This window comes from Paracoccidioides brasiliensis (genome assembly GCF_000150735.1).
Source record: "Paracoccidioides brasiliensis Pb18 unplaced genomic scaffold supercont2.12, whole genome shotgun sequence".
Lineage (NCBI taxonomy): Eukaryota > Fungi > Ascomycota > Eurotiomycetes > Onygenales > Ajellomycetaceae > Paracoccidioides > Paracoccidioides brasiliensis.
The window spans coordinates 549,934-563,218 of NW_011371369.1; the positions used below are offsets into that span (position 1 = coordinate 549,934).

Here is a 13,285-nt window from a genome sequence, read left to right on the forward strand (position 1 = left end):
CTAACAGAGTGTATCTGCGTTGATTTCTCTAGGGTGCTGACGGGTCGCGCCAGCCATCTGCTCTGGAACTCCAGCTTGCTGAAGAACAGGGCAAGGCGTTCTACGGAGCCGTTTCCAAAGTCAACTTTGAATGACTCGAAGAGCCGTCGTCCGTCTCCAATGGTTCTGGGAACGCAGCTCAGACCAGCCGGCAAAATGATACGCCTTCGTCTGCGCAACAGCCCGCCAACAGTGCCGAGCAGGGTGAGAAGGCTGGGCCCTGCGGGTTGCCAAAGTGTCACATAGTTTGAGGGAACATGTTTTCTCCTTAACAGCAGCTTTTTATTCCATTAGTGGCTGGAAAAGGAGAATGTTGGTGTTTGCTTTCATTTCTTGTGGGAAACTCCCTTTCGCTGTAGTTAAGGCTATGAGAAATGAATCCGATAACAAGAAATAAACCCTATGTAGTTACCTATTCTTCCATTAAATATGACTTGCATTATATATATATTTTACATTTGTGTGCGGGACTGCATCAACAGAACCAGTTTCCAGGCCGTTCAATCAACAAGTCATGTGACAGTGCGTGCTCGCCCCAATTGACGTAAACTATTCAGGGCATCGAAGGAATTGGCAAACCACTACCGATCAACCTCCCCACAACTCTCCGTCAACTTCGACCAGCTTCTCTCTCAACTTCAGGCAACCCGCCCTCTGACAACTCCCCGTAAACTCTACTACTATTGTTCTCTTCTTTGGTCTTCGCCATGATCTGAGTTTTCCATGCCAGGTTAAAATTGTCGTCGGTTCCTCTACACACCTGCTTCTACTCGAACACACACCCCCCCCCAAAACCCCCGCGCACCCCAGATACATACCAATCTATCATGGCCTCGTCAAGGCCCATATTACTCCGGTTCGAGAGTCGAAACGGCCAGTTCCGGTTAACTGTGAATCCGACAGACGAATTCCCGTCACTTCTTCCCAAGGTCAGCCTCGGGTATTGGACATTGGTGTTGCTCTCCTGATTCTAACCCGTTTTGCATTTCCTTCCCCCCCCCCCCTCCATTTTAGGTTCTCGAGAACTTGCCAAATAACGCTGCTCCCTCGTCTGTTGTACTTTCAAACAAAGCTATAGGCACTGGAGGCCAGGAGAGAAATATTTCGTCGCTGAAGGGAATTACTATCCAGCGGGTTGGGCTGTCGTAAGTGAGCTCCCAACGTTTGTGTGTTTCGTTCGCTTGGATTATGGTAGCTCACACCAGCCCAGTCATGGAGACAAGCTTTTTGTTGGCTATGATGAAGAAACCAGTCGAGCAAATGGTAGCGCAAATGGGTTCCCTTCAACCACCTCCCTACTCCATGATGCACCACGCCGTCTAGATGGCGTCGCAGTGCCGCCACAAGAGCAGCGTCCCGCTCTTCCCGTCCAGATCTCCTCATCGCCCGCAGCGCTCATCAAGAACCCGTGGGAGGTTGTCACGCAGTCACCGCTCGACGATCGATTGGATCGACAGGATGGAAAGATAAGCCGTAGCCTGGATCATAAAATGTGCCGCCATGGACCCAGAGGCATGTGTGACTACTGTATGCCCCTCGAACCGTATGCACCCGAGTATCTTGCGGAGAAGAAGATAAAACACCTGTCTTTTCATTCGTATCTTCGGAAAATAAACTCGTCCACGAACAAGCCGGAGCTGAAAAGCTCTTATATACCCCCCCTCTCGGAACCCGACTACAGAGTCAAACGAGATTGCCCGTATGGTCATCCGGCTTGGCCTGAGGGCATTTGCACCAAGTGCCAGCCTAGCGCAATTACACTGCAGCCACAACCCTTCCGCATGGTTGACCATGTTGAGTTTTCTTCTCCCGACCTCATCAATTCATTGTTGGATTTCTGGCGAAAATCTGGAGCTCAAAGACTTGGCTTCTTATATGGGACATACGAAGAGTATACCGAGGTTCCGCTTGGGATAAAGGCCGTCGTCCAGGCAATCTATGAGCCGCCGCAGGTCGGTGAAGTGGATGGTGTCACGCTTCACGAGTGGAGCAACGAAAAGGATATTGACGAGGTGGCCAAGTTATGCGGGTTGGAGAAAGTGGGGGTTATTTTCACGGACCTGCTGGACTCGGGCGCCGGGGATGGTACAGTTATCTGCAAGCGGCATATTGACTCCTACTATCTCTCCTCTCTGGAGATTGTGTTTGCTGCACAGCTACAGGCTAGGTACCCCAAAGCATCAAAATGGAGTGAAACGGGCCGGTTTGGATCAAATTTTGTGACTTGTGTCCTCAGCGGGGATGAAGATGGTGCAATTTCAATCAGCGCATACCAAGCGTCTAATTCCGCGGTTGAAATGGTAAAAGCAGACATCATTGAACCTTCAGCAGATCCGGGTGTTATGCTTGTGCAACAGGAGAACGAACCCGAGGATGATTCCAGTAAAATCCGATACATCCCGGAGGTATTTTACCGCAAGGTTAATGAGTACGGTGCCAATGTTCAGGAGAACGCAAAACCCAGTTTCCCTGTTGAATACCTGCTTGTCACCCTAACCCACGGGTTCCCCACTGACCCTAACGCCGTGTTTAAGAATTCAACCTTTCCTATTGAAAATCGCGCGGCCATTGGAGAGAGCCAGGAATTGAAATCTCTTTTCGATCAGCTAGTATCCCACAATGACCCTCACCAGGTGTTACGGGCTGTATCTGACTTCCATCTTCTCTGCTTTCTCTGTGGTCTTGGTATCTTGAGTAAGGTAAGGTTTGCCCCTTCAGGATCTTTGCATATCTTCTATTGTCTATTTTTTTTTTTTTAACGCTCGTGGTACCACCGCTCTAGGACGAAGAATCGCTCTTATGTACCGTCGCCCGGACCCATGATCCCGCGGATGGTATGCAGTTGGTCAACACACCCGGCTGGGCCACCCTGATTGCCATACTTCAGGAGAGCGGTGAGCGGCCCCCTAAACGCCCTTGGCCCTTCCAGCCACAAAATTCTCTCTCTTCTCACCGGCGTTCCAAACGTTCAGCCGTTCCTAAGTCGGAGCATTCCCCTTCCGATGGTGAACAGCTTGCTAAGAGGTTTAAGGGGACTAGCTTAGGGTAGCGCTCTCCTGTACAGTATCCGACTTTTTCCCGTGTGATCCCTCGTCGTTCCTCGTTGAGAACCGGAATGTTGTTCGAACCTGCGATATTCGTATGCCAGTCACGATGATTAGAAATTACCCTCCACTTTTCCTATATCCTCCCTCGAGATGCTCTGTCGGCACAGAAGTGTCCTCTCGCGAGCATTGCTCTCTCCTTGTCAGTCGACTCGAACATACCCGTATATCCTCTTTCCTATAATCTATTTCCAATGATATTCCTTTTTTGTTTCCCCCACTGAACGTGATGAATTGACGCGGAATCAGACACAAGGGATACGGAGTTAATGAAGGAACATTTTTATGTTTTGAAAAAAAAGTGATCAAAACCTGAACGCACAAACCAGTTTTAGTAGTATCATTGAATAGAAAACTAATCCATATAATCTGGTGGAGAATTGAAGCCTCCCAAGTTTCATTTTATCTCCCTTTGCCGTGAATCTATCCTACAGCTCCACCATTTCAGTATCTCAGACTTAGAATATATCAAATTTAGATATGTTGGTCTCGAAACTAACGCCTGCGCCAGAGATCGAAAAATGTCGCACTGGCAACAACTAAAAGGACAAATGCAGCTTCGACAAATTTGATAGTCGGAAGAAGAGGGCAAAAAAGGCATCCCCATTACAATTTTCTGAAACAGCAGGTTTTGCCCTTTGTCCAACTCAGCTCACAACTTGACCAGTTTCTTCAACCTCTCTCCAAGCAAGGCTCTGCCGTAATCCGTTCGCCAAACCTCATGCGGTGCATCCTCGACCACATCCCATGCTACCAGAGTATCAGTTATATTGGTCAAATCCTTTTGTTTGTCCGCCCACTTCTTGCTCTTCTTCATTTCGAGACCCGAACTCACCACAACCAGCCGCGTGGACCTGGATTGGATATTCTTCGCGTTTGATATTTCGCTCTTCGTCGTGGAATCCGCAACCAGATTCTCCTGCAGCTTGGCCTTGGTGAATTTCCCGCCTTCCCAAGCCCGCTTACCATACACCCGGTCTTCTCTCGTGTAGCCCTTGACTATCGCCCCGAATAACCTGTCCAGGCCGAGCGGGGAGAATATACCGCGAACCCACAGCATGAAGCCCCGTCGTGGATTCCCTAGTTCGGGTAGAAAATCTTCATGCAGGGAGTCGATAAGCATCATACCGGTGACGTCATGTGCATGCCCGCTGGCAAAGATGCGGCTGTATATCCCACCTACGCCTGCGGATACGACGACCCACGGACCGCTCTCGCCTGCAAGGGCCAGGGCTTCGGAAAGGGCATCGGCGGCCATTCCCGCAGAGTGCGGGGAGGGGGCATTGTCAGACCACCCCATGCCAGGCCTGTCCCAGTAGCAGTAGCGGTCGATCGAGCCGTTGCGATACGCTTCATGGACCCAGCTCCGAAAGGTGTGCTCGACTGGCATTTCCCCCGCCTCGACTAGGACGGTTGCGCTGCGGTTGGCCCCCATCGTCGAGGGCGTTTGTCCAACACACTCCATGTGGACTTGGTATTTGCTGTTATCGACGTAATATTTACTCCCTGGAGCGGGCAGGGTGGCGTCCTTGGCGCGCAGGATCAGCGTAGCCATAAGCAAAATAGATACGAGAACGGTGACGGTCATGACTATCGTCTCGATGAGGACGGCTATCCATTCTCTAAGCGGTCGGCGTGTCTCTTCTCTGCCCGTCAAGCGCTCTTCCTCCTCTCGTTTGCCCCATGCCACGAAGCGGGTCTGAGCTAATAGGTAGAGTGAAATAATCGTCGCCCATACGACAGATGCAATCCCCACCCATCCCTCCTCGACCCGCAGGCGCAGCACGCCGATCACAATGAACATGTTCACTGCTAGAAATAGGCATAAGGAGGCTCCCCATATCGTCATAGGCATCGACGGGATGGAGAAGAATATCAGGGCAATGAACAGGTTGCTCATTGTTAAAGTCGTAAATGAGAAATCGGAGAACCCGGACCCGCGGCTGTTCATTTTCGGCGGACTGACGAAGAGTGACACCAGCAGCAGAACCCACCAGGCAAAAGTCATCACCAGGAAGAGAACCGTGAGGCCTCGCAGTGCTCGCACGCTCCAGAGGTTATATGGGGAGACCTGTTCAAGTTTTTGAGTTCACTTCGTGTATGCAATCGCATGGAAAAGAGGGTTGGCAGCTCTAGGGAAAGATATTGACGTCTTACAGCTGGGTCATCAGGATCCAAATACGGTCTTCGAGGTAGCAAACGTGACCGCTCAGTTGGCTCTCGGTCTCCGCTGCGGCCCCTTTCTGCAAAGTCGTCTCCTCTCCGTGTTGCTTCCTCCCCGCCATCCGTCTCTTGATGGCACGAACGCCACAGTGAGGACATATTGGAAAGATGTCTAATTCATGAATGACAATTTATGTGTATATATATATATATATATATATATATATACGAGGCTTAAAAATGAGTGCAAAGAAGACGATGCTGGTATTGTATGCTAGATTTTCCTGTGCTGTTGGGTCGAAATGCACAACGTATAGATGGTGATATGAAAAATTTGATTTACCAAAAATTTGAAGGGAAAGGCGTACGGGAGGATATACACGATTTATTTCTTCTTCGTGGCAAAGAAAGGAATCATACGTTTTTGAGTCCTGTTTTGTCGCTCTTCGACCCGATCCGCATCGACCATCGTCATCGAAACAGATGACGTCACTACCACAAGCCCCATAAATAAGGTATTCACGTGACAGATCCATTCCAACTTTTCAACTTAACGACTCTTCGTTCAATGCGGCGGGATGGTTTCAAAAAAGAAAAATGGGCGAGATAAGATATTTCATGGTGGTGTCTGCAAAGCCTTATTCATGTAGCATGTGGTGCTCCTGTCTTCTCTCAGATTATCGCATAGTTATCCGGACCAACACGAAACGCTATGATTGATGATACCAACCAAGCACTCAACTGTTCCTTTTACAATATTAACTACCTGTTACTCCGAATAGCTGCGGGCGTCTACTCCGTTCAGAGCCTGTTGTTATATGCCGTATCCCGGTTTTATGCTTTCGTGCTACCTCCTGAATGACTTTTTCACCCGACTGTGGAGTGCTTCCCTGCATCCCAAGGATGCACCTCTTTTGCCTCGAAATTTGGGAATCACACCATATCCAAGGATAATAACCCCTTCCGTTGAGTCTGAGAAGCGTTCTTCCCAGATGGTTTGTGTGTCAAGCTTGCATCGGAAGAAAGCCAATGCTTTTGCTTCCAATGTCAGCATCCTTTTCTCCCACCTATTCCGTCATAGCTACAACAATCCTACAAGCTTCTCTAGTGTAGTGTAGTCTCAACAAAGCAACTTGCCTGAACATATAGGTCATCATTGGACCTGGGGATGAAAGCTGGTAAACTACCTTTTGCATGCGGTGAAGGATTGCGCTCGTTCATTAAAGGACTGCAATTCTGTCGATTTAGGTCAAGCTGAACAATCCTCCATCCTAAAACACCTAGAACGCTATAACAGTCATCCCTTCTTCGTCCACGTCGTATTCAGAACTACTTCCTAACCCCCAAGTGTTTACTGGAGGTTCACTCATATTGGCTTTGGATTTTTGGATTTGCTCCCCCCGACCCTTGGTTCGTAGTCGAATAAAGCCCGCCCCTCTGGGCACAATCTCGATCCGAATAATCACTATTTGAATTTGCTATTGTTCGAAGCAGATAAACTTTGGATCCCTAAATAGTCCCCTAGCACTCAAGATCGTAAAATAAGCATTTATCTGGAAAAGCCATGGTTTTTCGTCCCGAGATGTTACTGTGTTAGAGAGCGCTGGCTGCCAAACTCCAAAGTTACCAGGTAAATATCGTAAAGCTGATACACGCTGGTAACAACGATATTCAAAACTCCCAACAGCGAAATAGTAATCGCTCACATCCAAACGCAACGATCTGGCTCCTCAATTGATCGATGTTGTCTCCACCTGCTCGTCTCTGCCATAGAAATTCTACAAAAATCAGGATCGCAGGCAGGGCTTCTCCTTGAGGGTAAATATAATATGTCCACTGAAAGTGTATCGGCCTGCTTTAAGCACCTTTCGGAACCTCCCAAAGCTTTAGTCAAACCCCTCTCCAGTACTTCCCCTCAATTCCTCTCCCTTCTCCTCCCCCAATATACGTATACGGAACCAATATGAGCGACCTTCAAAAATCGTTTGCCAAATCGCGGCTGGCCAAGCTACCGCCAGAGGTACCAGTCTTCGACGAACGTGAGGAGAGAGAGAATGATCACGACGGTAGTATCGCCTCCGTGTATCATGATCCGCGTGATGACGATTCTTCCTCAGCTTCATCCGCCTCTTCTACAGGGACAGTGAGGCCATCGGCAAGCCAAAGCTTATTTGCACGCACTCCTCGGTAGGCGAGTGTTCTCTTCTCCAGGGGTTATGATGTTTATCAGGGTATTTTGAAGTGGCTGAGCTGACATGTTCGATTGGGAATCTCCTTGATAAAACTATCTCTTAAAAATAATCTTTCTTCTTCTTCTTCTTCTTCTTCTTTTGATTAATTATTTTTGTTTATGGTCCTGGCATGTTCCTTTCCACTTTCATTTCTGCATTAGTCATTTCTAACCGTAAATTCATATTGAAAGGTTGTCCTCCGCAAGAGCAGAAGCTACGCCACTCTCATGGATGGATTTCTTTGACCGGGAACTGTTCCTGGAAGAAGACGTTGACGGTTTACATGTATCTCACCACGCCTACATCAGCATACCGTCAGGCCACGGGCCTTTGTTCGTCACTCACCACGGGGCGGGATCTTCAGGTCTTTCCTTTGCTGCATGCACTGCAGAAATTAAAAAGATTCTTCCCTCTGCCGGTGTCCTATCCTTGGATGCGCTAAACCATGGAAGAACTACTGTTACGAGGTCCCACGGTGCTGAGGGCGATCAGCAGATCGAATTAGATCTAAAACTAGACGCTTTATCCCGCAACCTTCTTTTTGTCGTGGAACAAACTCGAATACAGATGAACTGGGAATCTCTCCCAGATCTTGTTCTAGTTGGCCACAGCTTGGGCGGCGCCGTCGTCACCGATGCTGCCAAAAAGGGTAAACTTGGATCGAAACTGTTGGCATATGCTGTCTTGGATGTTGTTGAAGGTAGGAAACATTCTCCACGTTCCGATTTCAATGCAATCGGGATTTGCTGACGGGTTCAGGCTCTGCGATGGACGCGCTTCAAAGTATGGAAACTTATCTCTCCACCCGCCCATCTGGCTTTCCGTCATTAGCTTCCGGGATTGATTGGCAGTACGTGCATTCTTTTTCCCATCCCATCCCCCCCCGCCCCGTATATTTTTGAATATCTCCGATATATCTAATTAAAACGCAACTAGCATCCGTTCGCGAACTATCCGCAATGCCCTGTCTGCACGTGTGTCAGTGCCATCTCTCCTCCGCGAAGATCCTGCAGACCCCTCCCGACCATGGAAGTGGCGTACAGATCTAGCGGCCACGAAGCCGTTTTGGGAGAGCTGGTTCATTGGACTTAGCAAGAAGTTCTTAGAAGCTCGTGGAGGGAAACTACTATTACTTGCTGGAACAGACAACCTTGATACGGAGCTTATAATTGGGCAGATGCAGGGTATTATGCTCTTTTTCCCCCTTTTCTTGTTTTCTTGAAACTTCATTCCCAAGCATCACTTCTTTGAAGACCTCTGTACATGAATTACATGCTAAAACTCCTCTCTAATCTAATGAACAAAAACAATAGGCAAGTACCAGCTTCAAGTGTTCCCAGAGGCAGGACATTTTATACAGGAGGACCAGCCCGCGAAAACAGCGCAGATTCTTGTTGACTTCTACAAACGAAACGATAGAAGCGCGCTCGTTCTGCCACCTAAAGTGGGCAACATTGGGGCTGCAGGAGCTATGGCGAAAGGAGCTGGAAGTGGGAGTGGCAGAAATGATAGCTTTCCACCACACACGTGGAAAAAGAGGGGTTTTTGACTTGGTGCGCGCATGGACGTCTTTTAACTTCATATTATCTGTTATGATAAGGCTTGCACGGTTTCATCAAAACAATTGCGCTTTCGATATAAGATTAGAAGGAATGTGTTGTGGCTACTTTTTGTATGCTTTTACTGCGCGCTATGGAGCTTTGAAGGGAGCTCTGAATAAACTGTAAAAAATTGAAATCCAGGAAAGAGCAAATCATAGATCAAGCAGCTTTGAAATAATTATACATACGCTTTGCCAACAACCAGAGTAAAACCAACATTGTCATATATGTGACCAATCGTTTAAAGAGAAAACAGCAAGAGATCATTCCAGGAAATGAGAATATCGACAGGAAAGAAAACAACAAGCTAATCCCAGCACCCAAATCGCCATCCGATTTCGCCTCCCAGATGATAAATCCCGCCATGCCCTGTCTCAAATCGCCTGAACGCCAGGAAACAAAATAACAAAAACAAACACAAAAGTGAAAAACAAGTGTAGGAAGGTGAGTGTAGCCAGTGGCTTAAGTGCATATCTTGGGATCTTGAGAGAGAGAGAAACGCCGTCGTTGAGCTGTAATATGTGCGAAACCAGGAGCAGAATATATATCATTCACACACAGGTATTGACCCTCAAAACGTTCACGCGAGCCATTCTTACCTGTATCGAGGCCCCCCAAACATTCACGGCATATACGCGCCACCAGCAACAACCAGATTCATCCCCGTAAAACGAGTCTTGTACACAGGACTCTTCTTGGTAGGGAAAGCGCTGATCTGATCAGGCGTGACAACAACCTCCTTACTCTTACCCTTCTTCCCCTTTTTCTTATTAGCACTCTTAGACGCTGAAACGCCAGTAGCAGTAGCAGTAGCCTGAGCGCCTGATGCCGCGGTAGCGTTTCCAGCATCGATCTTGGTCCCTGCACCTCCTTCGCCAATCACACGTCCCTGGCTGGCTAGATCCTGGGCGGGAACTGCGACGTCCCAAACGCGAACGGTGCCATCAGCACCACCAGAGACGAGGACGGTGGACTCAGCACTCCAGGTAAGCGACCAGATGCCACCTTTCCCATGACCGCGCATACGCTTCAGACGTTTTCCGGCAGCAAGATCCCAGAGGAAGATGGATCCCTGATCATCTGCTGATGCGAGGAGTTTGCCGCTATTGCTGCATGCGAGGGCGGTAACATTTCCGGTGTGTCCAGTGAACATACGAACTGCATTTCCAGTAGTAACAGCCCACATACGCACGGTATGGTCGGAGCTAGCGGTGAAAATGTACGCAGAATTCGGGTGGAAGGCCACACAGTCGACATCGTCGTCATGGCCTGCGAAGATTCGCTGCTGGCGGACTCTATCTGTCACCCACAGACGGGCGGTTTTGTCGTGACCGCCTGAGACGAAGTAATGCCCATAAGGACCCCAAGCAATGTCCCAAACTGGAGATGCATGGCCTTTGTAGATCACCATACATTGCCAAAGGTCAAGAGACCAGAGACGGATGGTCTTATCAGCAGACGACGAGAGAAGCCAGCGGGTATTAGTCTTGACCTCCTGCTCATCCGGACTGGCGATAGATGGAGCAAAGGCGACTGCATAAACTGGCCCAGAGTGACCAAAGAGGCGGTGAGAGTTTGCTGGGGGGACAGCCCCTTCATCCTTTTCCAGTTCCGGGTATGTTGGTGGAATTGGCAAGCCATCAAGACTCCAAACGCGAATATAAGACTCAGCCATTCCGGCAGCGACGAGCATACTATCCCCAGAGAAATCCAAGCAGTTGATGCTAAAGGAGTAGTTAGAATACATTCATTTGAAGCTAGTCAAATGTAATGAAATATATTCAACGTACCCATCATGCGTATTGTGGAAGGTGAACATGCAAACGCTAATTGCAGGCCCCACACCTCCAGTTCGGCCATCAATCTTAAACCTATCGCGGTTCTCCTTGACCCTTTGCACCTCCATGGCAACGTCACGGGCGAGGGATGGCGGATAGGGGATTTCAGCGCGTGTCGGAGCTTCTTCGTCCTCCTCCCTCTTAATCATCTGTTCAAAGTGCTGGACAAGAGAAGGGCGACCACCTGTAGGCGGATCCTTGACGTCTGCTTCCTCAAGTTCGGCACGAACATCTCCTTCGAGAGTTGGTTCCAGTGGAAGCTTTCCAAGCTTGAGTCTAGGGAGGGTCCCAGCCATCGCAGGGTTATCACCAGTGTATGCAGATCCTGGATGGTGGCCTGGTATTCCCTCATCCTCCGCTGGGATTCCTGAAATATCATTCGCACGGTTTAGCATCGCAGCAAAGCTAAAACGATCATCTGCGGCACGCTCTTTCGTAACTATTGTGCAGTAGCTGCTTAGGATCGCCAGCATCACCATTCCTCCCTCCTTTTGCTTGCTTTCCAGAAACTGGACGAGGTTGGAAAAAGCCGGAGTGCTTAAGGTGAGACGATACTTGTTGTTACGGTAGATTTTCGCAACGCTATTCTCCTGCACATGTTCGGGAAGGCTCACTGGTTCTAGAGCACGAATATCTTCTGTATGCTCAGGGAGGAACAAGTTCTTATTTGCCTCGAAAAACTGGCGGCCCTCCAGAGGGACCAAGGATGAGATGAAACTCAGATACGAGTAGACAAACAGGGGCCACAGAACGCGTCTCAGTTCCGGCTGTATAGCACGTTAGAAAAACGAAACCAACCTAAATCTGTGGGAAATAGTACCCTGTATATGTCCAGATTGTCTTCGATCCATTTTCTCGTCATTTCTACAATAGCCAAAAAGTAAGCTACGTCGCGGGCGGTCTTTGGGAAAGTACCCACCAAACGCCAACTTGAATTTTGGGCGGGCCTCTTCGCTCGCAGGTGGAAGAGGGCGACCGTCAATCTCCTGATTAGCAGACTCCATCCTGAGCATTGCCTCAGTCCTTGTATATCCCTTCTTTGCCAGATAGTCGATGACCTAAAACACAGAGCAAAATAATCAGTCACTGCCCAAGGCGGGAAATAGCAGCAACCATCAGAGGAAAATAGCACGTGCGTTGGTTAAGTAACAAAACATAATAACGCGTCAAAATAGACAATAATATCGTAAACGGAAACTGAGACAGGAATTATGAGCCATAGTCTCATCTAGCACGTACACGCTGTGTAAGGCTTAGATATTCTTGAGCAGTAGGATCCTCAGCTTGGCTGAGTCCAGGTTCTTGGGACGCCATGACTTATCCTTGCGGTATAGTCTAAAACCGATCACGTTTCTTGGAGGAAAGGGGAAAAAATGAGAACAGTAGAAAGAAAGCATGCGTAGATAGTTGAGAAGTGGAACTAGAGGTAGAAGAAGTAAAAAAAAGCTGTCAAAATTTCCTAGTCCAAAATAGAGAGGGAGAGAGGGGGGAGAGACATCACTTGAAGCAGACAGTAGAAGTGAGATACTTTGGAGTGAATATTCCAGCTGAACAGAGAGATGGTTAAAGATAATGAAAGGGAAGAGTTCAGAGGATGTAAGATCACACATTCTGTGAGGATGGATATGGTTCATCCCATTTATACCATGATCATGTCTTGAGGAGTGCGGTTGATGCCATGCAGCTTCATGAGCATAATGTATGCTAGGAATCGCCGAGTGCACAATGTATGCCAGACAAAAGTCCACTCAAAATGGAGAGGCAGTAAGTGTTTATTGCAAACCAAGACACCCCCATTAACAAAGAAGGCAATAAAAGAAGATTTTGGATATGAACATTAAGAAGTAAACTGAAACATGCAACTGCAAATTTGCAAACGGCTGTATTTTTATCCCACAAACCCCTGTCTAATCAAGGGTTCAAGAGAAGGGGCAACAGAGCAGATAGAACATAGCATTGGAGCATTCCCTTGGAGTATTCCTAGCTAATCAAGGAGGCGGGGTTAAAACAGGGGATTCAACCTACAATTTGGTTTAGATTCTGTTGCGACATGACCCCAGATGGGGGCCCAGATGTCGCAGGACTCGCTGCAGACGCAGGGGCCGTATTGTTCTGGGACATTTGAGCCCCGCCGCCAGGTCCTGTACTCGCACTTCGCGGGCCCGGGCTGGGTGCCCCGGGAGGCGCAGACATTGTAGCTGGATCTCTGCTGCTGTGGCAGATGATATCAGGGCGTGTTGAGTGATAAGAGAAAGACAATTTCCAAAAGGATATAGAAAGTTGAAAGGAGTGACAGTGTGTGTGTGTGT

At 48.5% G+C, this 13,285-nt stretch overlaps 5 protein-coding genes across 5 annotated transcripts in view; 3 read left to right on the top strand and 2 right to left on the bottom strand.

Annotated features, from left to right (window-relative positions):
- The window catches only part of PADG_07749 (NAD(P)H:quinone oxidoreductase, type IV), a gene marked incomplete at both ends in the record, with an annotated part of 1,329 nt that extends 1,195 nt beyond the window's left edge, over positions 1–134 (top strand). Inside the window, one exon of the mRNA XM_010764723.1 lies at positions 33–134. Coding sequence (XP_010763025.1) covers positions 33–134 — 102 coding nt within the window. The remainder of the gene's footprint in view (positions 1–32) is intronic.
- Positions 135–866: 732 nt separating this feature from the next.
- PADG_07750 (nuclear protein localization protein 4) lies at positions 867–3,088 on the top strand (the record flags this gene model as incomplete). Its single annotated transcript, XM_010764835.1, has 4 exons — positions 867–968; positions 1,054–1,184; positions 1,250–2,738; positions 2,822–3,088. The coding sequence occupies 4 exons, from the start codon at positions 867–869 to the stop codon at positions 3,086–3,088; spliced, it is 1,989 nt and encodes a 662-aa protein (XP_010763137.1).
- Positions 3,089–3,795: 707 nt separating this feature from the next.
- Positions 3,796–5,465, bottom strand: PADG_07751 (uncharacterized protein; the record flags this gene model as incomplete). Its single annotated transcript, XM_010764836.1, has 2 exons — positions 3,796–5,214; positions 5,301–5,465. The coding sequence occupies 2 exons, from the start codon at positions 5,463–5,465 to the stop codon at positions 3,796–3,798; spliced, it is 1,584 nt and encodes a 527-aa protein (XP_010763138.1).
- Positions 5,466–7,269: 1,804 nt separating this feature from the next.
- Positions 7,270–9,086, top strand: PADG_07752 (carboxylesterase-mitochondrial 37S ribosomal protein YmS2; the record flags this gene model as incomplete). Its single annotated transcript, XM_010764837.1, has 5 exons — positions 7,270–7,493; positions 7,729–8,237; positions 8,297–8,387; positions 8,474–8,721; positions 8,851–9,086. 5 exons carry the CDS (start codon positions 7,270–7,272, stop codon positions 9,084–9,086), a joined length of 1,308 nt encoding a protein of 435 aa, XP_010763139.1.
- A 674-nt stretch (positions 9,087–9,760) lies between these two features.
- PADG_12349 (uncharacterized protein) lies at positions 9,761–13,169 on the bottom strand (the record flags this gene model as incomplete). The annotated part of the gene is made up of 5 exons (XM_010764889.1): positions 9,761–10,862; positions 10,929–11,743; positions 11,797–11,840; positions 11,896–12,034; positions 13,002–13,169. The coding sequence occupies 5 exons, from the start codon at positions 13,167–13,169 to the stop codon at positions 9,761–9,763; spliced, it is 2,268 nt and encodes a 755-aa protein (XP_010763191.1).
- Between the last annotated feature and the right edge of the window lie 116 nt (positions 13,170–13,285).